At 41.4% G+C, this 26580-nt stretch overlaps 1 protein-coding gene across 3 annotated transcripts in view; it reads right to left on the reverse strand.

Annotated features, from left to right (window-relative positions):
* The window catches only part of cpne5a (copine Va), an 83273-nt gene extending 56693 nt beyond the window's left edge, over positions 1-26580 (reverse strand). For 2 of the 3 annotated variants that reach the window (XM_044212310.1, XM_044212309.1), the window contains exons 1-4: positions 26378-26579; positions 14332-16009; positions 3188-3228; positions 2306-2352 (exon numbers count right to left, since the gene is read on the reverse strand). In XM_044212310.1, coding sequence (XP_044068245.1) covers positions 2306-2352; positions 3188-3228; positions 14332-14441 — 198 coding nt within the window. In that variant the 5' untranslated portion in view covers positions 14442-16009; positions 26378-26579. Of the gene's footprint in view, positions 1-2305; positions 2353-3187; positions 3229-14331; positions 16010-26377 lie in introns of all 3 variants that reach the window. The other variant, XM_044212311.1, reaches the window with a different exon arrangement.

Raw genomic sequence — 26580 nt, forward strand, 5'->3', positions numbered from 1 at the left:
GTGAATGTCTCGCAGCCGATGGAGGAGTAGAGTGATTGAATTACAGGCGGTTGGTGGCACAGTGAGAGGTGCTCCGACCAACCATATCTAGTCTCAGGAGAACAAAAATACATTACATGACAGAGGGGCAAAAGAGGCGCTTAGCTTTATCAACACTGCACAGCTTGACTCTGCTGCTTACAAAGCCAGCTGTCGTTTGCACTGAAAACACAGGGCCGTATCTCTTTCAGGGAGAGATGTTCAGGCTGCACCCACAGTTTGTAAGCTTGAGGTGGGGCAGTGTAACCAGAGGTGACAGGTGTAGGAGGCTCTTCCCACCTGAACACTGCATTTGATGCTTGTCTCCATTTGTATGTTAATAAGTAAAACTACTCTCTGGCTTTATTAAAATAATACCACTGTGTTGCTACTGGCACAAAGGTTTACTAAGCTTTACTGTGAGCCAAGCCCTTGAAAGACATGTGAGCAAAAATAATAACCAGCCACCAAGCTCAAGTATTATTTGTTCTGAGTGATTAACACTGCAATAAGATTTTTTTTTTTTTTTTTTTAAGTAAAGCAACGAAACACGCAGCTCACAGTCAGGTAATTAGCAAAAATCAATTAAACAACTGATCAAACATCCAACCAATCCATCATTCAGTCAATCGTTCATGTTAATTGTCCCTGTTGGGAAATGTATTATGCAGTCAGGTTAGTAACACACACAAGAGATGATAAAAACAGAGAGGTAACCACCATACAGACATACATATGACCGCAAAAATGGTTAAGTGGACAACAATTCTCAAGATGAGTTACAAAGTGTAAAAGTTAGCAACACTGTCTCGTGAACCCATCCATTTTAGTTTAAATGTGATGCCCCTCTCTCTGTGTGTGTTGTACTTGTGAGGACCAGTTGTTTGAGTTTTAAACCTTGAGAGTGAGGACATTTTTTGAAAGCGAGGATATCTTGACCCGTCCTCACTTCTTCAAAGGGTTGTTTGAGGGTTAAAGCAATAGTTTAACATTTTGGGAAATACGCTTATCCACTTTTTTGCAGAGTTAGATGAGACGATTGATACCACTCTGGAGTATCTTGTCGTCGCAGAGTGGTTGCCAGGCAACCAGCAGAGACAAAAAGTTACAGCTCCTGGCCAAGAAATAGTCCAGCACGTAACCCCCATAAAACCATGACTTTACGTTTTTGTATGGATGAAACAATCGAGATATAACATGTAACTAAGTGAGCTTTAGAGGTGCTGGTGGGCAGATATTTTTACACGTGGACAGTGTCAGGCTAGCTGTTTCAGCCCTGCTTTCAGTCTTTATGCTAAGCTAATCCTCTCCTGGCTGTAGCTTCATATTCACCCTACAGACATGAGAGTGGTATTGATCCTATCATCAAACTCTCAGCAAGTGTATTGTGTATGTCGAACTATTCATTTAAGACGTGTTTTCTTGGGTTCGGTTTTGAATGTGTGTGTTGCCTTGCCATTGGAGGGTTAAGATTAGGGTTCAGCTGTACCACTGAATCCTCTGTCCTCTGTAAACCCTACCTCCCTTTTTAAGAGGCCACACCCACCAAAACACAGATTATAACTGAAAACTTTGTATCTTGGAGCCGAGTGTTTCCCACTCTTAAATCTGTTGTGTAACACCACTATGCACCAGCGTGACACCGAAGTCTCTGTGGAGTCAATCAAACAGGATTTCAGTGTGAAAAGTATCTGTCTTCCTGTTAGGCAGCATGTATATACAGTATTGATTGTTGTATATTTCTGACTTGGCTGGCTTTTAGCTTTTGAAAAAACTGTTTCTTGTTCACAAACAATGATTGGACTGCCTTAGACCAAAGGAATATCTTGGTGTAAAAAAAATAAATCTTGAATTAACAAGTATTTCCCTTTGAGATGTAATTTAAGTTGTCATTTCTCTGTATGTCCATCCATTGGGATTACAGAGACATATGATAATCCCAAAAGGATTCTCTGTCTTGCTTCAATAGCTGCCTTCCTCTACTTTATCTGCCTCTCTGGTCTAATTAAGGCTCAGTGGCCAATAGCCAGGGGGGACTCTGACGCAGAGGCAAATCTTTATCTATACGAGTAGCTGTCACCTTCATCACCCAATCCCTCACATCTAACACAGTGCTGACCAGCACACGGATATTGGCAGGGTAAATCAATTGCAAATGATTGGCACTCACAGCATTTACCTTGAGAGAGAGGAGGGGAGAAAGGGTTGTAAACAGAGAGTGGGCTGTCATGGAGAGAAGACAGGGTGATTGAGTTGTGTTGACAGAGGGACGGCTGTGATCTCTTACCTCTCGCCACTGTTTAGACTCCACGCCCTGCGTGTACAACACCACCACTGAGAAGAGAGGAGGCGAAGGGAGAAAGAGAGAGCAGAAGAACACATTGTCACTAAACAATCTCAATCAAGCATCCTGCTTCTTCAAATGGTGTTTGTTTTGTTCCTTCTTTGCTTACATTCATCATTAATTATCCTGCCACGCCCTGACAGCATAATGAATTGCCAGGCTTGATGATGTTGCGTTGCATCAAATTCTGGGTGTGATGTCCACATGCAAAGCACAAAGCTCTAAAGCAAGATTGAAGGCTCCTGGAGCACAATTTAAGCCGTGCAATCAAAACACAATTTCTTCACGGTGGGATTCTCCTGATTCCTATTTGATTTTGCGACTTCAAATGAAGCTGAGGCTGGAGAACACGACGTGACCTGTCATATATCCCAAGGTTCAGCTTCAGGTGAATACAAAACAGGGCGAGTGTGATATTTTCCCTGTAGCTTATTTACCCAAAGGGCTTGAACCTCCTCCCTATTATGTTAAATGTCTCTTCAATTCTCTATCCTTCAGGGTGTATCAAAGAAAATGCCTTAATGGCGGTTCCCCATGTGTCTCACCAAAAGATACCCATTTGTATTCAAAGGCTGGCGTTTATACCCTGCATACATTAAGGTACTTTCTGTAGCTCTCAGTGAGGAAAGGTTGTCACATTACTGTGCAAATGATATGCAGTTATTGAAGGAACACTTTGAAATAGCAGAGTAAACTGAATCAAAGTTAAGCTCAGTGAAAGTAAAAAGTAAAGCTTTGCAAAAGGAGAGGGGGGAGTCAATGAACCATATTCTGACCAAGAAAAAGTTAAACTGCAATTAGCATTGTAAAAAGCTAAGAACTTACATGGGTCGGATTTGGAGAAAGTGTCTCGGTCCAAGAGATTCCTGTAAAAGAAGGAAATAGTTACACATTAATATCTCATTGGAGTCCAGTACGTGTTTATGTTATTGTTATGTTATGTGTCTAATTAATTTCACTGAATTTTAAGACTGCCGTGTAACATCTTACTTTGTACAGGCATGTAAATGCTTCCTCTCTTACACAGTTTAATAAAAAAATCCCATACACAAAGTGCTACAAGACAACCACACTTTACTTCACATAAACCATACTGTCCTTGAGTTTTCATTTGCAAGTGAGCAGTACAATGAGCACATTAAAGCTCGGTGAAAGGACACAGAGGACACAGAGGCAGAGGTGCCAGTAAAAACATGGGCACTGCTTATGAAAACAGTTTGGCACTGCAAAGCATTGCGAGAGTGCATACCTTCGCCAAGGCTGCACAATCTACATTTATTCTACTAATAAGAGAAAATGTTGAATTTTTTTAACTCTATCAATAAACATTTTCATTCAAGTGTAGAAGTTCAGGACTAACCGAATGATGGGCTGCACATATTCCACTAAGTTTCTTTAAAAATATATTTACTAGTTTTTTGAGAAATGCTGCTAAGAAACCAGCATTTCAACAAGACCACAGGAACGACACCAGGCTATGCAGCAATATTGGCATAGTGGTCACAGAAACAACGTAATGCAATGAAGAAAATGACAGACATTCAGAAATTACACTTTGTATTATCATAATTTGAGTCATTACATCCAATACAAATTACAAAGTTTCGAAGAGCCAAATCAGTACATTATACTTTCAGCTCTGCCAAAACAATTCATCAAGAAAATAATTGGTAGATTAATTGATAATGAAAATAATCGTTAGTTGCAGCCCTAACTCTAATACATATGTGATTGGGTCAAAAAATTTTAAAGTCTGAAGAACCTTTCAGCGTACCACCAGATGAGCAACTTTTATTAGAATGAATGGTGGGCTATCTTGGAACACAGTATCCAGTTCTATTCATATGTCCATGACGACACAGAGGAAAGTGTGACATTTAACACGTAATCAGCTCTAGTATCTTAGTAGGGCTACAGAGTGAAGGCGAGGAGTCTCGCTGTTTTTGCTCTGGTGACTATGGCCTCAGGGCAGAAAGCAACAAGCCACAACACAGAGTACATTTGAAGATTTATTTACACCGCTCACAGCAACATGGTACTATCAATACATTAAACATGTCCATCAGTATGCATGCATGGGCTAGGTTAGATTCAAAGCTCATGTAGCATCCATGGGAGCGTCATGGAGTCACTGGAAAAGAGAGTTCCATGTCATCATAACGTTATGAGTATCAGTACAGCAGTATGGGTACGTAAGTCACACTCATTCAGACAAGCTCCCATTCAGTCTCCCTCAGTTTGAACCACAATCAAAGAAAACAGTCTACTATTGCATGTCAGGATACCTACAACAGCATTTCCCACTCCCTAAATCCTCTAAACCCTAAATTAAAGCACAGACATGCTGGCTGTGGAGGAGCTATCCAGTTCCCTGACACTGATCATCATCCAACAACTTTTCACGCTGCCAGGCACTCTCATTGGCTCATTGACTCATTCAAGATAAGAGCCGCAATCAGCAGCACACACATCCAATCTTTATTTTTAGCCTCTTCCAGACTGAAATTGTGTGTGTGAGTTTTTTTTTTTTTTTGGGAGATGGAGGGAAATTCTGAGAGCTTCCCCGACCACTCGAGTCATTCCCTTTAGTATTTCCTTCTGTCACTGTACAAGTTCCAATAAAGCAGATATTACCTTTAAAACATAAGGCAGTGCTGCACATGGGTCTTACCATCAATCGCTTCATTCAACATTTTAGATGAGAGACATTTTCCAGATGGTTTCAGTGATCTTATTAGCATATCAGTATAACGCAAAAGCCTATTAATATGTCTTGTTTCTGGTTCCTGATTGTGAGCAGTGTAAATAAATAACTTGCATGCAGTTCAGAACAATCCTCATTCCTTTAGGGGACAGCAGGATTTCAATGAATATAGATGAGATTTCAGGACTGAATTCAAGCAACAGAGCATCATTTATGTACACCTAATTCTGCATTCCTGGAAACAAAATCTTTTGTCACAGGGATACGTAGGGGGATAATAGATGCAGCTTCGTTGAGTATTAGCCTTGGGCTGACCTGACTACAGTTGGAACATTGTCAGTGTAATTATCATTGGAGATAACAAAGTCATCCATGACTAACTGCCTCTTTGTATCCACCTGTTACTGTCTGGCATTCATTACCCTCCAACAAATTAGCTTGTCCATCACCTTATCCCATCTCTGAATGCAGAAGAGAATGTGCCACATGGAAAAAGGAGTGCAGGTAAAACATGACATCTCGTTTCACTTGTTTCACAATGTTACCGTAGAAAACAAGCCATCATTTGAGTTGCTGAACCTCACTTTCTCAGAAGAAATGATCAGTATACAGATTTATACACCAATACAAATTAATCCACCATCTCACTGTGCACATGGCCAGAAAACACGCAACAGTGCTGCAGGATGGGTGTTAAGATCAGATAATCTGTCTGCTTTCATTGAAGTAACGCTGCCTATTTCAAAAGTTAACTCCTTCTCTCTTCAAATCTCAGTGGGATAAGAGAAGATCATTATCCCGAAAGCTGATGTAGAAGTTTGTTGATGAAGATGAAGTTAGTTGAAAGTAGGACAAAAGTAATAAGATCCAGCTACTTCTCATCCACACCACATTTCATTTATCAGCCTTGTTTCATACTGTAGCACTTTTGTGATCACTATGACCATCTAGTTTGAAATATGTGAACGAAAATGGCAAACATCACTTTTCCTATTCCTCTTGATCTCACCACCTTTATTAAACCTCTGAGTGCAATCATCTCCTCTTGTCACTGGCGCACTTCATATTTTATCACATGTGAAGCAAGAGTCTGGGGTGCATTATTAGGTGTAGAACAAACAAAACTACAAGAAATTAAATTCAATTTCACTTGAGAAAAAAAGGAAAATATCATTTTAATAGCTTTCTTTCTCTGTCTAATTATCCCCAACAAAGTAATGTTTGTTCATTCATCAGTGAATTAAGCTTGTAGTTATTGGCTATGCACACTTTAATTAATAAGTAAGGCAGTACCAGGAAAATCTGCAAACGCTGAATTAGAATCACCCAACCAATGAATGTGCTCTGAAATCACATTTGCAAACTCTTTCTGGCTGTATAAATATGTCTAAACTATTTAGTTTGGCTAAAATATTGATAAATGTTTCCACTACAGGCTAAGAGGGAAGAAGGTTTGACCTCTAAAACACGGCTGGCTGCTGAACTCTAACTTAAAAGAATATATTAGGAGCACACTCCCTGGAGATATTTTAGCAGCTCCTTGGTCCATGTGTCTGATTACTAAACTGAGAAATGTGGGAATTAGATCCTGCACCTGCAGTGCCTTATGGTCAGCAGTCTCTTAATTCTCCTCCACTTTCTTAGAGTTGTCGAAATGATAATTGGCACCTTGGAGAAATAGCATCTAATTCAGGGGAAAGTGGTTTTAAATAGTCTTGAATCTGGCTGGCCAATTCCAGTTTGAGCTGCTGCCTCATTGGTTCTTAAAAGGACACGACAAATACAAGCTTGAAAGTCAAGTCTCTGCCTGGGCTAGAGCAAGGAAGTTCTCAATATAATCAAGACAATGGGAGATGGCTGGGGGGAGAAAGTGAAGGATGGTTTGCATTTTCAAGTTTACTCTGCCACTTCACTTTCTCTAATGCCCTATGGCCCTCTCTTTTTTGAGGACACAGAGGACAGACACTTTGTTTCCACTCACACACCACTGGGTCAGTAGGTCTACTTTTTGTCTAATACACCCTTAAGCACCTTCTCAGTGGTCAAAGGGTCAGAGAACCAAACAGGGGAGAGATATGAGGTCAGCTGACCCTTTACAAACTAGAGAAATCCCATTATTTATACTGAAATATGCAGTTTTCCTTGAGGGTATTTTTATGATTCATAGAAAATGATGTACAGTATATTATGCAGGAAAGGTCATCAGATACAGGCGTGTAAGAAACACCACCGCTGAAATTAAAACAGATTTAAACAACTAATAAAAGCTCATGCACTCCTGCATTTCATTTTTTAAATTATCTCCGCCTGCATTGCATAACTGAATCTGCCGGATGGTGACAGATGATGATACAGAGTAATGTTGCTTTTGTCTGGATCTGAAAAACTCCCCTCCATTACATTTAACGCACAGTCTGGTCCCTTTTTTAGTGACAGACCCATCTGCTGACCTTCACTGCGATGGCACCAGGTGTCTTCTTCTCCTCCATCTGTTTAATAATTCAGTTTCTGTTCAACCTGGGATCCCTGCAGGTCAACAATACCTGCAGCAGAGCATTCCCTGGGCGGCCATCTCGCAGGCAGTGACAGAATCTCAGTCATAAAACCGCTCTTCCGCTAGTATAACAAATGAGAATGCACATACGCTGTGACTCCCTGTTTCAAACTGGCTTTTGGTGTGTGACTAATGTCTGATCAGGGAATAATATCACCGTTAATTGCTCACTGTAACAGCTCGGGATTTGTGCAAAGAAAGGTCTTCTTCTTTTTTTTGCAAGGAGCTGAGGGATGCACACACTAATACTATATGGCTGTTATAACCCTGGCAGAGCACTTTGCACTTAGCCTACTGTGAATTCACGCGAATTTCCCTTCATCTCTCTGTTCCATCTGAAAAAACCCAAGCTGCAAATGTCTTTTGCAGGCACACACTAACCATGTACTTCACAGAATGGGGACATAAAGCACATTAAAATGTACACTAGGAAACGAATCAAGCACAGTAAAGCATTTCTAAGCTCATACATATTTTGGCTTTGAAATGACAGTAACTGATCATTAAATCGGGATAGAGAAAGGAAAATCTGCGTGGAGTCAATCAAGTGTGGAGTGGAGAGAGCAGGGTCAATCTCAATAGTGATCATGATAAAGGATACAAAGAAACTCTCTCAGAGGATAACACTAGTTGATGTTAGTGAGGGATGAGATAGCTGCAATGGTACTTTATAGGGTGGAAACAGAGAAATGGAGTTGTCTAATTGATGGTGGACTCATGTTGAGCCTCACTAGGTGGAAGCAGCACACAGCAGGTAGGTGGTGGTAAACCATAATGAGCATGAATTGATGAACACTAAAAATCTAAAAGTCAGTTTTCAGAGGCATAACCACCTTATGACACACACACACACACCTGTTCACTCAAACACACACACACACACACACACTAATTGACCCCAAATGTAACCACAGGGCTGGAAATGAATGTCCTATGCAGTTTCACAACAGATAGCCTCATAATCAGACTGTATTGCCATTTAATTTGACTTCACGACATGGAAGCTGCAGTGCAGTTCCAAGAAGCACTTATGGTTTTTCATGTCGGTAAAAGAAATATTTAAGATTTAAGAGTTGTTATTTTTGTAAATAACTTACAAAAACTTGTACAGCTACGTCAATCTCATCCACACTTGTCACCATTTTTCTGACGCTATTTTTCATGAATGTAGTTAAGTAGCTATCTAACTATGAAGAAAGATAATGTCCCTGTTATTAATCCAGTTTTCTAAGCTCTGATTGGTCAATTGCTTCTCTAACGCTGGAATTATGCTCCCAAGAAGATGCACGTAAACGTCTTTGCGAACCTACACAGAGGGGTGTTATGGGTAACCATAGTTTACAGAGGCTCACAGAGGAGCCATCGCGCACACTTCCCAAATCTCAACAAACGTGTAGTGAGGATCATACACACAAACATGCCTGAAACAACACCTGTATATGTTCGGTTACGCGCAGCCTGGAGAAACATAATTCTAGCTTAACAGCCTGGGCAAAATTACTTTGTTGTAGACCTTTTCTTGTTGACCACACATTTTAACATAACATTTGAAGTAATCTAACACAAATGAGAAACAAACTTGAAATAAGACTGACAGCTTCTACAGAAGCCTATAATCATTTCACAGTTTTGTAGCTTGTGGTTAAGTTTATTTTGTACGATTCACGCATTTTGACTGATAATCCATTTCCCTACAGTGAATTAATTGAATTTGTACTTATCAAACCTGATGTTTCAGTTCTATACACAGCTTTGTAGCGAAAGCACACACACACACATTCTCAACCACACAAGGAGAAATAGCCCTTTTGGCTACTGTATAACATATCCACTTTAATGTATCTAACAGACAAATTACTAACTCAGAAAGGTCTACAGGAATGGCAATAACCTGACTTAGTAGTGTGTTTAGGCCTTCGGCTAAGACTTTCAACAAGTGAGAGACCTTCAACATATGCAACATAATGTGGTGAAATCTTCACTGAGCAAACTGTCACTTTGTACAAATCCACCACCAGCTCTCACATTTCCGAGACGAGCTGTGATGTTAGGTCAAATATCCCCCGACACAGAAATCCACTAACATACTCTGCTGACCCTTAAGGTTCTCTGAAAATAGTGACAAAAGCAGCTTGATACTTCTGAGCCTGGAGGGACTGCTTTGATTTCTTATTGCTACACCACACTCTTGACTTTTCCTGTCATTCTAATCAACACTTTCAGATGACACAGGCAACATGCAGCGTGTTATAAACCACTGGCATGGCACCACGACTGTGTTTCCATGGGATCCCCCTCTGCTGTCATATATCCCAAATGAGAATATATTAATAACACTGGCACCACCACAAGCCAAGTGTCTGGGATCCAAACTCATTTTCACTGTGTCAGGGGTTCATGCATAATTATCCGCTTCATCGACCTGTGAGACTCGCCTGCTGCAATCCTAACATCCCCAAAATTGGAGGGGGCAAAAAAAATCTGCCTCCTCTTGGCACCCTCTTGTCTCTCAGCCTTGATCCCCAAAACAGATGCGACACATCACTCACACACACAAGCCATCCTGCAAGATAAAAGCTGCAAGCTCGCCCCAGGTCAGTCTTAACCCAGAACAAGATATGAAAAGAACGGCACAGTAAATTGAAATTTCTCTCTTACTTAGAGAGATCTTTAATTAATATTTTATGCTCTTATACAGTGCAAACTAGTTCAGATCAAACTTGCATTCTGCTAGGGCAAAACAAAAGGATGTTTCATCCTGTAAAACCAGGTCACAGGGTTTGACTGAATGGGTAACCAAGACTGAATGAGATCAACAGCTACAACAGCTATTAACACAACAGCAGAGTTACAGGCCATAACAACGCATTCGAATAAACAATAGGTTGTAACACAGCTTGAATGCCAATTGCTCTGCTCAAGCAATTGTTTTTGACAGATCAAGCAGCGATGCCACACATCCTAATCGTCCTGGTGATTTCATTAGGCCTCCCCCCTCTGCTGCAATGATTGCCTCAGGAAGAGCTCAGATGAAGAAGCATGTCACAAGTTTTCAGATTGACCCCAGGGAACAGCAATCAGTGGCCTTGTGCACCAGGGTTCTTCTCCTGCGAGCATTTGTCACAGGATGCTGGCAATCATGTGACCTCTTGCATGTTTCACCAGGTAATGAATCCCTCGGGAGCGGAGTGGCCTGGTTGAGTTAGATCCCCTCAGCTATGGAATGCATTGATTGGATGCAGTGCTACTCTAACCAATCTATCACAGCAAACACATAGTTAGAGCAAATTCTAAAGCAGCAGCAGAGAACAGGAGGTGATGGACAAGACGCAGTGTCTTCGTCGTGATGAAATGGGCAATGGGGGCTGATAAAGTTTGATGTTCAACCTGTCAGTTGGGAGGCTGAGTGCTTTGGAAGGGAGGGTGGCTTTGTCAGCCAATTTCACTTTTAACAGCATACCTGTGGTGTATTTTGACACGTTGCAAAGGACCAATAAATGTCTATAATATCCCCTCGGTTGATCTGTTTTCAAATGGGGGTGAAATAAAAATTCAAGCCATGTCCTTGGAGCTTGGTTTTGTTGAACTATAGAGTATATCATGTACTCACAATGATACAGTGTCCAAATCTGGGCTTTTCATTAAATCATTCTATTATTTTCTTTCCCTTCACTCTCCTTTGGATGGTAACTATCTAACAAATGAGATGCCAAAAACTAGTCTTTCAGGAGCAAGAAATTTCTTTTCCCTCGCTCTGTTCTGATAAGGGTTGTAAACCTTTGTCAGGGTTGTCAAGCTTATCATCTCTGCTCCCTCATTCTGGTCACAGAGGCACATACAGTAAACAGTGCATTTACAAATCATTACTTACATCCTGTACATGGATCTGTGCAGTGATGTAGAGAAATAGAAAAAAAAAATGTGCGTGTGTTTCTTCACAGTGGAACCACAGAGCTGAAGCCCCAATTTCCCTTAAGTCATTGTACATGGAAACTCTGAGACAGTCTGGTAAGCTGAGATATAGAAGGGCACATTTTACAATCCAGCAGGATTCACATGCACTACTTTGTTCATAAATTAAAACATGATGTAGCAAACCGCATAGACAACTTTTCATCTATTCAACTATTCATCAGAGCTGCTTAAATATTAACTAATGAACACACTCATTACTGCCACATAAGAGGTGGGATCAAGCCTGTACAAGCACCAGGGCACCACTGGCCCTAACCCACTGGACTGTATTCACTGGCATGCGTTTGGTAAAGCAGATGTAGGAATAGAGGCCACTTGAGTTTGAAGATCCATCTCACTGCAGAGTTGGAGTGTAGTCCTCACAGCTAAGAAGCAGATGCTCTGGGTTCGGCTCACTGGCTGACCTGTGAGCAAAACCAATCAGAGCCATAGACGGGGAACAATGTGCTATCACAGCGATATGCACTTGTTTTGAAAAGGGGTTGTCTGCTTCAGTCCCTCCAGTTTGTCAGGGGGCTTGCTGCAATATTGGCAGAGGGTTATGAGAATGCCTGTAGGGCTGCACGCCGCAATTCAATTCCATGTGCGCTGCAACCTCAGAGCTTTCAGGCTTACTAAATCAATTACACAGAGTTGTGGAGCCTGTGCCTCTCACCCACATAACACCCATTGTTTCTGTTTGCTTCTGTTGGATGGACCAAATACACACTTGCTGATAAGTGGGAGGAATAGCTGCATGCATGACTGTTTATCTCATATGTGTTCAACTTTTGAGCGAGTGATGGATCTTTGAAGCAGTTCTCAGAGGTCAGACATGAGCTACTTTGGCAATATCCAAAAGTCTCAAAGAACAGACAGGACCTGAAGTCTTTACATCTAAAGCAGACAATGTTTCAAGGTCCAATGAAAGCAGGAATGAATTTTTCTTCTCCATCCAACTGTAGCCTGGAGCAAGACATTAATGACAGACAAGGGAGCTGCAGATCGACAGAGCCCGGGGGCATCAACACAGATCCCAGCTTAAAGAACGAAGGTCTGAGGGAAAAAAAACAAAAGTGTGTACCAAGAGGGAAACAACACGAGTCCAGCTGCTACTCACAACACATGCCCCACAATGGATAAAACACACACACATAAAACACACACAACCCAGGCTCCATATGCCAACCGTACACACATGCTCACCACACACACACTTACTCTTCCCTCAGTGTTACACACAAATAAATCATTTTTGTCAGTAGGCCTATGTAGCGTTTAATGCTGTTCATCTTCTTTAAACAGCCCTGCACCCCCGTAACTGCACCATCCACTCAACCGGTGACTCTATAAAGGTTAACAGATTTGTTCTGTAACGTGACCATTTAAAATCCTAAATGGGTTATAAGGTCGCCTACATGGCAACAGCAATGTTGGGTTTGTTAAACAACTTCAGAATTTCTACATGGATGACAAAGCAGCCTTTGCAACAAAAAAGACAATCAGTCAGTTTCCCCTCCAGATAACTGACTGAGTGAATGGAGATTTCCAGAAGCAAGCAGATGAGAGAGGAGTAAAGAAAACAATGGCAGCAGGATGTTTGGGTGATAAATATCTGGCCTGTGGCTATGCATACATCCATTTCTGAAATCTCTGTGGGATCAGTTTCAACAGCAGTGCACATGGGAACACGTCATTTACATGCATATAACACAGATGTAGCCAGGAGCTACAAAGAGCTAAACACTGTGGATTATGGCAAAATGAGGCACAGCCGAAGGGGCCCTGGAAACACAAATTAACGCCAATTTCCATAAGAAACGTTAATTAAAGCTGTACCAATTGTACTTGTCGACCCATATAACGCCACTTGCAGCCGCATACATTATACAGTGACTCCACCTGCAACCAGCACTGCCCCGCCCTAACCAGCCGAGGCACTTGCTATCTTCGTGGTATTTTGGGTTTTTGGGGTAGGGGACAAGGGATTCAGTTGAAGGCTAATGGACAACGAGGGAGAAAATATGTAGTACTGATTGTGTTTTATTTTTCAAGTTTCTGTTACAAAGTGGTGCCGTTTTCGGAGCCTGTCAACCTTTTTACACAGCTTCACACGACAGGCTGCCTCAGGGGAAACCTCTCTGGCACGCCAACAAACTCTACGACGGTCGAAATCTCATGTGGCACGCGCGCACAAAACACAGCAGCACTGTAGACCCACGAGACACTCTGACGGAGACAGGGATTTTTCTAAATAAAGACCAAACGTAAATCTTAATGATAGTCAGACAAACAAACAAAAGCGTAAAAGTTTAGGGATTGTCAGATTTACAGCACGTTGTCTACTTTACTACATGTGATTGGCGGAAATTCTGGACATTACTGCAGTACTAATTAGGTGCTGTATGAATTTTTAATTTACAATGCTAACTAAAAGTCTCGCTTAAATATTTCAGTGGCGTCTTGTAAGTCTATGGGTCTTTATAGCAGAGCAAGAATCTCTGCGAGGATTTTCCTTACATAGTGTTGTCATTTTACCTTTTGTAAAGTTTTTTTATTCTTCAAAATATTAAACGTAGTTCTTTTTCATAAGGACACGACACATGGTGGCGTTTAGGATATGTTTGAAAATGTTAAATGGCACGTTACTCATTAACGTTAGTGTCCTGCCTTCTCATGGCAAAACGCACCCAAAGCGCGCGGAGCTCCCCGAACCCTGACGCAGAAAGTGCAGCATCAGCGCCGGAGTGGACTCACCTGCAAGACACGGTAATCTCCACTTTGGTGGCCGGGATGCTCCCGCTGATGGGGTCGAAGTCACAGACCGTCGCCGTGGCCTCCACTTTGTCCATAACGTCTCCCTCCATGCTCGAAGGAGACCCAGGCCAGCTCCCCGGGCCGCGTGAGTCCCTCTGAACCTGAAGAGTCGACAGTGGAGAGCCGGAGCGCAGCGGGCAAGCGAGCAGGAGCGGATACGATCCAGACAAACCTCCTAAGTGCTGTCCATTGGACGGCCAACAGCATGGAAAGTTTAGTGGGAGGCTGCAGCAGTGAGGCGACTGATTTGACTAAAGTCGGGAACACATGCCAGGACGCATCAGCGCCAACTCCGCAGTTTTCCAGGCAAAGAATGAGCTCTTCTGTCAGAGCAGCGTTTGAAAAGTAAAAGCTGCGAACTCCACCCCTCCTGTCTGCATTCTCCTACATGCGGGACTGCGACTGACACTCGTGGCAGAATCAAGCTATTGATCTATGGCTGGACGGATCGTTATTTAGCTCCAAACTGGTTTTAAGAGCCTCTAACAGAAAATAGATAAGGGGTGTGAATATTGCATTGGACTGTAGTTTCTCTCTCATTTTTAGCGGGTATCCGTGCAGATGTGAAAATACTGCCTCAAATTAACGACAAAATGAAATTTATAAGCTGAACCTTTACGTCACACGCAACTGGATGAATAGTTTATTTTCGCCTCCTGTTAACATTACATTAGTTCCTCCAGAGCCACTAGCTCTTATTACTAATTGAAAAGCTGTCCAAATGCTGGACAGCTCCTCAAACTTCTGCAGCTTCAGTCGCAGCTTCGTTCCTTGTTTATCTTGCCAATAAAAAGTGACGTTTGCTTCTCCTCCACACCTACTGTATATTCATTTCTCAGAGACTGTACGGAAGGCTGTGCTCTCCCAGGCGAGGTTCATTTCAGTTTCATCGTTTTCCTGATTGAACAACCAGGTGAAATGTGGAGACATTTCATCTCCTCTTGCAAAACACTTTTTTTAAGAAATTACTCTAAATCACTTCCCATGTCCCCTGAAACCATTCACACAGTTATCACTGCCGAATAGGCTACCTGCTCTCCCATTAAACCTCTCAAAATGATCTATTTACACAAAAGGTATAAAGAGCTGCCTCAATTTATGATATATGGAAATCATATTCTACATACTACAAACTGAAACGCCTACATATGTTCCATCACACACAAATCATGCAGGGAACTGTATGAGGTCCATGCTACAGATCAGTCACTCTCCACGCGTCATTTCTGAGCAGCAAGCATTGTGGGAGGTATATGCACAGCGGTAACACACTGCTATACACTTCTATACCGGGGAGTGAGACTTGGGCTGACGAGGGCTGCATATTTCGGACACAGCACCACCAGAGCGCAGCTTCATCATTAGTCATGTTCACTCGGTAATTAGGCCCCGTGGTGGCCCTTGGTTGGCTGATTTTGAGCTGCCTTCAGTGCGCTGTTCCCCGCCGCCCGCTGTGAGGCTTTCCACTGTTCCCACCCGCAGCAGCCCCACTTCCTATAGCTGTGGCAGGAGTTTGTAATTACGGCATCAGCAGCCATCAGCAGGGGGGAGGAGGCCAGATGATGGGGTAGGCCACAAACTCCAACATCACTGGTGTTCTGCAGGGACCTACAGTAGTCTACAGCAACAAGAGCAGAGGCTGGAAGTACATTTACTAGAGTAGGCCATTGTATTGAGTACAGTATTTTCAAGAAGTGGAATTTTTTACACTTTCATTTGGTAGGCTATAACTTTGTAGTAGGCTGGACTCCACAGTAATATATATAGCAATATATGGAACATTTTACTCTACTACATTTGTCAGACAGTTGACAGCCTATATATCAAAATACACACAAACCTGTTTCCAGTCTTTGTGCTAAGCTAGGATAACCAGCTGATAGCTCTATAGCTTAATATCTAGCATACAGGTATTAGAGTGGTATGAATCTTCTCATCTAACTCTATTTCTCAGGTAAAGAAAAATAACAATTTGACTTTTCCCCTGAGGTTTGAGTAGGGATCCCCATGTGACCGAATCACAGACTAGCTAATGGTAGAAAGCGCTTGGGGCTTGTGTATGATAAGCCTTTGCTTCAAGCTTATCAAACTATTTTACTCAAACTGGACTTCCTGGATCATAGTTCAATGTGTCACCTGTATCTGAAGCAACACACCCACATCAATGCACCCCCTTGTGCTTTTTAACAGTGTTGTTTTGAGTCTGAAAGTATGCTTATAAAGTTGTGGCTAACCTGTTACCAAACAGTTACACATCCAGCAGACAGAGAGCAACATTAACATTCATTTGGAGTCGTTTCTGGCCACCTGACAAATGGAAGTTCAATATTTACTCTGCCTTATAGCTCTGGTCTCCACCAACTTCAGAGACAGGGTAGGGCAGGTCATTTACCTAATTTAGATGATAAAAAATGCAGCTTAAAGTTGAATGCAGGGCTTCTACTTGTAATTGAGTATTTTTCTACTGTGGTACTGCATTTACTGAAGTAATGATCTGAATACTTGTTCTATCACTGAAGGTTATGATATAGAGAAAAACATCTTGTGAGAGGGAGAGAGAAAACATATGTGCATTTGAATGCTGCTGGCACTTCCTGTTTTTATGAAAAGGCGTAGAATAAAGAAACACACTAGAAAGTCTAATATCTTTTTTTTCTGTGCAGTCTGAAAACATTCCATGCATCTACTTTGAAATGAACATCTGTGAAGCAACATACTGTAAATGTACCGTGGAAGAAATGTTGGATATGGATTCTCTAGATGATTGTTTCTAAAAGTAGAATTTTGTTTGTTTTAGTTTTATATTTTGTTTCTGTTTTTCACATCTCTGTTGAAAAGCAGACATTTTTCAAGGACAAGTATAACATCTGTGGCAAAGTTTGTTGTGTTCGAAACACAAAAACACTGACTACTGAATGAATTAACTTAATTTAAAGTATGCCTCTACTTTCCCACTGAGAATAAATAGTGTTATAATGCTCAGCCAGAGTATAGTAGTTGAAGGCACAATTTTGCAGCCTGCTGGCATCAGACAACAAGCAGTACAAGATCACAAGGAAAATACTGACAGTGGAACTTCACTAAGATCTGTTTGTATGAGGCTTTGTTTGTGTAAGAATGTGTTGACGCATACTGTTTTTGTATTTCTATATCATCTATTACTGTTGTTTTTCGACTGTGTTTGCACATTTTCTTTGTTTGCTTGTACAGTGTCTTGACTTCGGCTAAAGTTTTATTTTTTTCCCTGGTCTTGCAACTTTTCCTATATCTGGTATGGCTATTAGACATTTTTAGTGATTAATTTTATAATTCATAGTTCTATAACTCCATCTATGTTTATTTTTCATTTTTTAGCTAACTATGTAACTATATATGTTGAAATTTTATGCTGATAGATTAAGAACCCTTTGAGGAACCTGGGAACTTTACCTGCATTTCAACCATAGGAACCAGGGACTAAATCAAGTTCCTCTATGATAATTTTTGGGGTGAAAAAAGTCCCTATTCAAGGGGGAGGACAATCGGGGTTGAGTTTGCAGGCTGGCCATCACTGGTTGGTCACAGACCCTGCAGCAACTACAACTTGTGTACCACTTAATTCACAAAATAAGAATGAAGAATGTTGATAGACCAAGTCAAGACCATGTACAACAGCAAGGAAATGGATTGCTCAAAGCATAAATTGTCATCAAACAGGACACCAAGATTTCTTGCAACAGGCTTGATGTGTTGTGACAGGTTACCAGTAGGTGGCAATATTTGTTTAGTGATGTGTTGGGGCCCAATAACAAGGATTTCAGTTTTATTTGAGTTGAGCTTAAGAAAATGTATCGACATCCAGTTTTTTTTTTTATGTCAGACAGGCGGTCCTGCAGAGAACTCAGTGTACTAAGGTCAGTGGGCTTGACAGGGAGGTACAACTGTGTGTTATCCGCATAACAATGAAAAGAAATACCATGTCTGCAGATGACATCATCTAAAGGGAGCATATATAAGGAGAACAGTATTGGTCCCAGAATTGAACCTTGAGGCACACCGTACTTGATATGGGAGAAGGATGACATGAAGTTATTAATGCTGACACAGAATTTCCTATTGGACAGACAAGATGAGAACCAGTCTAGTGCAGTGTTAGATATGCCCTCCCAGTGCCTCAGTCTATCTAAAAGAATCCCATGATCAATTGTGTCAAAGGCAGCACTTAAGTCCAGCAGCACAAGAACTGAGCACATGCCTGAATCTGCATTCATTAAAAAGGTCATTAGTGACTTTGAGAAGAGCTGTCTCAGTGCTGTGGTGCTGACGAAAGCCAGATTGGAACTTTTCAAAGGTATTATTGTTTTCCACAGCAGCAAGAAGCTGCTTAGATACAAGTTTTTCGTGAATCTTCTAAATAAAAGGCAGTTTGGAGATTGGACGATAGTTATCCAGGATGGTGGGAACAAGCCCAGGTTTTTGGGGGTTTTTTTAGGACTGGCTGGACACAAGCAGTTTTAAAGTAATCTGGGATGCAGCCAGTAGACAGCGAACTGTTAAAAATAATTAGTAAAAGGGGCTCAGCACAATCCATAACTTCCAATAAAAACCTAGTTGGGATTTTGGCCAGAGGGCTGGAGGATAGTCTCATAAGAGACATGATGTCTGTGAGTTCAGGCAGAGTAGCAGCAGAAATACTGCTCAAAGAATCCCTGACTGGGGGATCTTCATCTAAAAAGGCAGGGTTGGGGGTGATATCAGATCTTATTAACTCCACCTTACCAGCAAAGTGCAAAATAATCTTTTCACAATTAGCATCACAATCAGCATCACAATCAGCAGGGGCACAAGGAGAGGCTGGGTTAACTAACTGATCCACAGTCTTAAATAGGAATCTGGGGTTGTGCTGATGGGCAGAAATAAGTGCAGAGAGATGACATGTTCTTGCATCCTTCACCATCCTATTATAAAAGGAGTAATAACTCTTTGACAGCCGCAAAGTGGACCTGGAGACCTGATTTCTTCCATCTGTGTTCTGCTCTTCTGCATTTCCTTTTACACCTTCGAATACTATTATTTAACCATGGCTGTTTTTTAGTTTTTGCGTTTGGTCTATTTTTCAGAGGAGCTATGAGATCTAAGGTTAAAAAAAAACACAGGTAGTTAAAAGAATCAACAAAATCGTTGGTGTTGAAGGAATCGGGGAAACACATTCCCAGGAGAATTGAACAGTGTACAGAATTTTGAGGCACTATGCTCATTAAGGTAGCATGTGTACTTAGAGCAGGATAAGACAGTACTAGCAGCCTCTAATTCACAGTTAAAAACAATGCATTGGTGATCGGATACAAACACGTCCCTGATTTCCACAGATGGGGTTTTCAGCCCAGACTAAAGACTATGTCTAAGGTGTGGCCACGGGAATGAGTTTGGCCAGACACATGTTGTAAGTTAAAAGAGTTAGTGATATTAAAAAAAAAAAAAAAAAAAAAAAAATCAGCAGCAAGGGTATTAGAAGAGTCATCAACATGAATATTAAAATCACCACAAAAAACAATTATTTCATAATTCATAAACACTGGATAAAAATTCAGGGAGTTCCAACAAGAAGGAGCCAGCTGGTTTAGGGGGGCGATAAATAATAGCAAATATGACCGGGAGGGGGCCACCAAGTTTAAACATGAGCACTTCAAAAGGAGGAAAAATCTTTGCAAGCTATGAGGTTACACTTTAAATGCTTCCAATAGACAGTAACAAGCCCGACCCCCCTAAACCACAAAACCTTGGGCAGCTAAAGCAGTCATAATCTGGAGGGCACAATTCAGCCAGCTGACTGTGATCACTAGGACGTAACCAGGATTCAGTTAAAAACATAAAATCTAAATCAGTAAAAGAGATAAAATCATTTAAAATAAACATTTTGTTAGAGAGGGATCTAACAAAATGTTAATTAATCAATTAAAATTATTATTATTGCTATGTTGGCTGTGTATGTTTCATATTAAGGACCTATGCAAAATTACCACAGGAATTTTAAAAGTAGCACTAGAGGGATCCGGCCTCCAAATAGCAGCACTATGTTCAGTCCACAAGGGGGAGTTAGTGGCAGCAGAGGGTGCGTGGCTGTTTTTGGTAGGCAGAGAAGAGGAAGAAGAAGAGCGAGGGGAAACAGGTGATATAAATAGTCAACTACGTGAGGAGGACAGCACAGCGTGCTGCAGGTTAGCCGCCAGCATGCGACTACCTGACTTGTTGGGGTGAAGACCATCTCGTCCAATCAAGGAAGAACGATCCCAAAATAAGTTAAAATTGTGAATAAAACCAACGTCATGGGTGCTGCAGACAGACTGGAGCCAGGTATGAAGGCTGAGGATCCTGCTAAAATGGCCAATTCTACGACCCAGTGTAGGAATTGGACCTGAAATAAAAGCATGCTTTCCAGTGCTGCTGAGCAAGTCAAAGAGGTGGATGAAGTTTGCTTTCGTCAGCTCAGATTGCTGACGGGCGGTGTCATTGGTGCCGACATGGACTATGATTTTCGTGATAGTTGTCGGGAGTGCAGCCAGAAGTCCGGGGAGCTTTGAGGATGTCGGCGGTCGTAGCTCCAGGAAAGCAGTGTGTGACCGCATTAACGAAGCGGATATTCCTCACTATGGAATCTCCAACGATCAGCGTAGTTGGGGGGATGAGAGGAGGCAGAGTCAATATCGTGGAGACCACCGAGTTCCATCAGCTGTCCGTGGGATAGTCGTGGCCGGGGTCTACTGCAGCGAGGGGGGGCGGCGTCCTTCTTAGCCGAGGTGTTCTCTGCTGTCTCAGGATGAATGAGACCTCCAGAGCTTCTCCTGATCACGGCCTCTTTCAGTAACTTGCGGCAAGAGGAGGAGGAAGACTTGACCGCTGGAAAAAGGGAGCGTCCCTCCAGCTTTGCGACTGTAAGGTGACAAGATCTACACTCAGCCAACAGGCTTGCAGTTAGTCCGTGAGAGTGCTTCAAAGCTTAAAATCCACAGTAAAGTCTATAAATGTGCTAAAGAGCTTAAAATCCTTAGTAAAAGCAACCGGCTAGCCTAGCTGCCGGGCTAAAAACAAACCTAGCTGAGCTAGCAGCAGTGGAGGCAGTCCGGTAAACCACGTCGAGTTGACAGTCAGCTTAAAATCACTTAAGATCCATACGTCCGATGACTGAAAACTTTTACCAAGTTAAAACATATATGTAAAACAATGGCCAGGAAAAGAGTGTAGCGTAGAAACTTGGCTTAAAAACTCGATAAAATGTCAATTATGATGGTTTAAGACGAAGCTTCTGGCGGGTACACAAAATGCCACGACTGTAGGCCTACACAAAAACATATTTTCAGCACAAGCAGAACCTCACAGTTTGAACTCAGTGTAGTATCTTTAATATGAAGCCTGAAGTGGATGCTTTTCTTCTGCAAGACTAAAAGAATAGCTCCATTCTCATTCTTCCATGACATAAATCAACAATGCCCCTGTGCTGGGCTGGGAACACATTTGTCATTTTCCATTTCAGATGATCCGATCACTTTGTCCTTCTGAAGAGAAGGAAACAGGGAGCATTAAATCCCTCCAGCACGATGATGTTCAGGTCATAATGAGGGGAGCAGTATGTGGATCTTCAGTCATACATAACCGTACAGAGAACAAATGAACAATTGGACTGAAAAGTGGTGTTTAGTCCATTGCTGCTCCACTGCATTGTCCAATTGAGCTGCACTGATGTGAGGTGGATGGAGCTTTACCAAGTATGCAGGGAGGAAGAGTTTGAGATTTTAGCTCATTCATCTTCTATGTTGTGTATATTCACAGGACAGGGTTATGTGGGAATGTGTGTATATGCATGCACACATGTGTAAGTATTAAATTCACTGTCTGTAACAGAGACTCATCCGTTACACTGATTGAGCAACAGGAAATGCGATGTTGGCAGCCTCTCCGCAACCATCACTTAAACACTGGAGCGTGGCTGTTTTCAGTGGTGGTGACAGGAAAAGGCCATGTTTTACTGTGGTAAAGCTCCGCCACTTCCCTGTCAGGGAGTTCATTATATTGAGAAAGAGATTCACAATCCCCTAAAGTGGAGGCATTTCTTATTATAGAGTACCGTGGAGATAATTCAGACTCTCACCTGTATGTTCTGGCTGAAACCTGCTGCAGAATTCACACAAAATCCTTTTGTGGTGTGAATCTCAGAAAATTACAGTCACAGGTACAGTTGCAGTTATGTAAGTATGCTCTGAAAAGCTCAGGATCACAGATTTGGCTCTCTGTAGTTTTGCTTTGAAATTCTGCACACATAACGGGGATAATTCGTTCAAATTATTTTCCTTCGAAAAGAAAAAAAAAAAAAAAAAAGACGCCAGAAAGAAATCATTGCTGTTATTGGGAGCTGTCATGCATGCAGGAATCATTTAACCTTTCAAAATTCCCAAGTGTGATTTCTAGTGGTAGGGGAAAAAAAGCTTGCACATTTTAATAAAAGAAAATAATACTGGGGGCTTTTCTCATATCCTCTGACAGATCTGTTGGTTAGGCATCTGTGACAGCAGGAAGGACTCAGCTGTGTGGCGGGTTGGCTGCAACAGACAGGTCTTTTTTCTTTCGCCTCATATCCAAAGCAAAATTTAACTTTTAATTCAGTTTGTCGGGCAATTTTTTATTATTAAAGCTGATAATGTAAGCCAAACTAATGTGTTGGTAGCAAAACCATGAGCGTTGGAATTTGTCAGCTTTTGTAATTTCTGTTGTAATGATCCTGCAGAGAGAAATGATTGCAGAACGTAAATCATCATTAACAATTCTGGACTGCACACTTGCTTTGCCTTAGAGACCATGGAAGGGTCACTGCGATACCTAACCCAAGACAGCTGAATTCTTGCCTTTTTTTTTTATTTTTTTTATTTTTTTTTTATTTCTGACTGACTATTTCTCACTCATTTGTCTTCATAGACTCTGAAGGGTTAGCATGTACAGTATGGCATATTTTCTCTTTACATACTACAATAAAAGTAAGGCTATCTCTTGGCTCCAGCAACATATAACATCACTTCACCATCTTTGTAGAAATATCTGTTTCACATTCTGTTTGCCGAGTGAGTAGATCGACCAATCAATGCATCCAGTTGCTCTATTTAAATGTCAAGCTGTAACAGACAGAAATGATCCCCAGAGAAGTCATTTAGGGCTCCTCAGCTGGATGAGCCGCTTCCCTCTGAATGCCAAGAGCCCATAAACTTGTTAGAGACATAATCTGGAAAAGTTAAGGTCCCTCACATCTGCATGCCTCTTGAGGGTTTCTCTGAATAGTGCAGTGTTGCTGCACGTCTACTTGCTTCACTTCACAGGCAACTCATCATCCACCAGCAGCCTGACCTAGATCCAGCCATCCCTGTGCTCATATCATATACATATTCATTGGGCTCTCTTAATCATAAGACAGCCCTTGAGTGGGAGAGAAAACTCTCTAATTAGTTGCTATCATCCACTGCTTGCTGCGTTTGTCTTGCCTGCCACATGTTTTTGTCTGTGTGCTGCTGCAGTCGTTTTCATGCAGGTTCAAGGCTGCCTGTCATCTGCCATATCTGTGGTCACTTGTAATATAAGGGCCGTGATGAGTTCCTGTGACTCTCGTTCCGCTACATTATGTTTGCTAAAGTAAACACATGATGTGTGTTTGAAGCTGCCCGCTTGGCAGTTCAGAAGCCACACCACATGACCACAACTGACTGAAGTTTGTAGCTGCTGACTCTCCAGAGAAATTAATCAAAAGTATGTCGCTTGCCTTCCTCAGATTGTGTTACTGTTATCCTCTCAATCCAGACGCTTACTGGTCTTTAATACAAACTGTTTTCTGTAAATATGAAAAGACATTTAGACCTAACCAAACCAAAATGCATAACAGGCACTCTCCCCTCCTATTGTTCACAAAATGACTGATTGTATTGTCAGTTGTGATCATATTGGTAGCTCATATCAATGCAATCCAGCAGATACAGTGAATAGCGTCAGATTGCTGGTTGCATAAAAATAATTCAAACCATTGTGTGTGGGTTTGTAAAGCCCATTAACACGTCGTGATGCTGGGATGTACAAATACATTTGACTCTACAACAAACAAAATTATCATGAAAGAACACAATTCCAGTAAAACAAACACTGCATTCTGTCTCTAAATTACAACAGTCCTCCAGTTTAGTATTTTGTATTGCCGTTCCATAAAGTTGCCGATCTTGTGAGGGACAGATTAAAGAATGGTTAAAGTCAGTATGGGTCAAGCTCCAAAAACACTGAATCCTACACCTCCCATGATAGTTCTTGATAGTGTCTCATGTTAGACCCTCCCTTTCTGGTAAACACCTGTGTCAAATAAATGCCACATCTACTTTGTAACGCAGGATTTCTGTTAAAAATGTGTAGTCTCAAGCCAAAGCTGAGATACCCGAGTGATGCCACTTGAGTAACTTTCACAACGCTATGTTGAGTCACAGAAGACATTATACAACTGTTCAACTCCCATAAATGACATCCATATTGGACGATTCTACACCTCTCGATTTTTGTCCAATGTCCTAACCTTAACCTTTCCAAAGTTGCCATGTGTAGACATTGTACAATTCTCACCTCCTACAAAGGGTTAGGGTTAAAGGGGACATATAAAAAAAATAAAAATAAAAAAAAAAATAAACACATTGTCATTGAACACAATCCGGGATTTGGCAGAACCGTCTAATATTGACATTCTTGTCTGGCAATAGCGTTGAGTACACTCATGACTGGTAAATTAACATGTAAAATTACTCTAGCTTTAAATTGCAGGTTATTTTAAAAGGTCCAGTGTGAAGGATTTAGTGGCATCTAGCGGTGAAATAGCAGTTTGCAATCATTTGAATACAGCTCGCATCACCCTCCCCTTCCAAGCATGAAGGAGAAACTACAATGGCCGTGAAACTCAAAAAAAAAAAAAACAAACAAAAAAAACAGACCTATCTAGAGCCAGTGTTTGGTTTGTCCATTCTGGGCTACTGTAGAAACATGGGGACCTCTGTGGAAGGGGACCCACTCCCCATGTAGATAAAAACAGCTTATTCTAAAAAGGTATTGAGAACAAAGTGATTCTTAATTTCAGGTGATTATACACTAATGAAAACATACTTATGAATATTTTATTTCATGCCTGCCAATAGCTCCTAAATGTTACACACTGGACCTTTAAGCAGCTATTGAGCTCAAGCTGTCTCTTCAATATGAAATTAATTCACAAGTATGAAATCCCTTCTCAGTAAGCTTTGGGTAACTGAGGTCAGACTTCATGAATTATGTTAATTTCAGCTCGAAACAATCTACAAACCCAGAAAGAGCCACATTTTCTTCTGCAAAATTAGATGCAAAATAAGAGAGCTGTTCTTCTTCCAGTAAAGTTTGACAGAAACAGACGTGTTGGATGGTTTAAGTCTAATATCTTCAAAGGATGCAAAAAGTGTCAGAAAAAAAAAAAAAAAGAAACACAAAGTTGACAGGTTCATCCTGTGTTCTCCAAAAAGAAATTGATTATTGTTAACCACATTTTTGTATTTCTATACTTATGAGGACACTCTCGTTCTTTCGTAGTGATGAACCCACAGAGAATTACCACACGACTCTTCAGTTCCCTTCAGCTCTAGGGAGCTTTCTAGTCACTCTCACTGCTCTCATCAGCACTGTTTTCAGCCACATCAGGCAGCTGTTTCCCAGAAATAAGCTCTAAAAACCCACTGTAGTCTACCAACCCAGCATTAAACAGCATACAGAGAAAGTTAGCAACCAGCTGGTGAACATACTGGAGCATTTAGCAGCTAAAGAGCCACATATTTCCCTCAGGAGTTGGTGGGGACCAAAACCAGAGCTAAAATGTGTTGCAGTTTGTCAAGCAGGGTAGCAGGGAAAGGACCCAAATGCAAACAGAGCAGGTGCAGATCAACCATTGAATGATAAACACAGAAAAAAGGCTTACATGGATTTCAGGCAGTCCAACAAAGGTAAAACAATTCAGGCAGGGAGCAGGCTTGAACAAACTAAACAAAATCCAAGAGTGGACAAGTAAAATCCAAAAATCCACAGACAGGTAAAATACAGGCAACCAATGAATCCACAGAACGACAAACCAGGACATTTAACATGAATACAATGATGAACTGACAATGAACAAAGGAAAAA

This window comes from Siniperca chuatsi, linkage group LG10 (assembly GCF_020085105.1).
Source record: "Siniperca chuatsi isolate FFG_IHB_CAS linkage group LG10, ASM2008510v1, whole genome shotgun sequence".
In the NCBI taxonomy this organism is placed as follows: Eukaryota; Metazoa; Chordata; class Actinopteri; order Centrarchiformes; family Sinipercidae; genus Siniperca; species Siniperca chuatsi.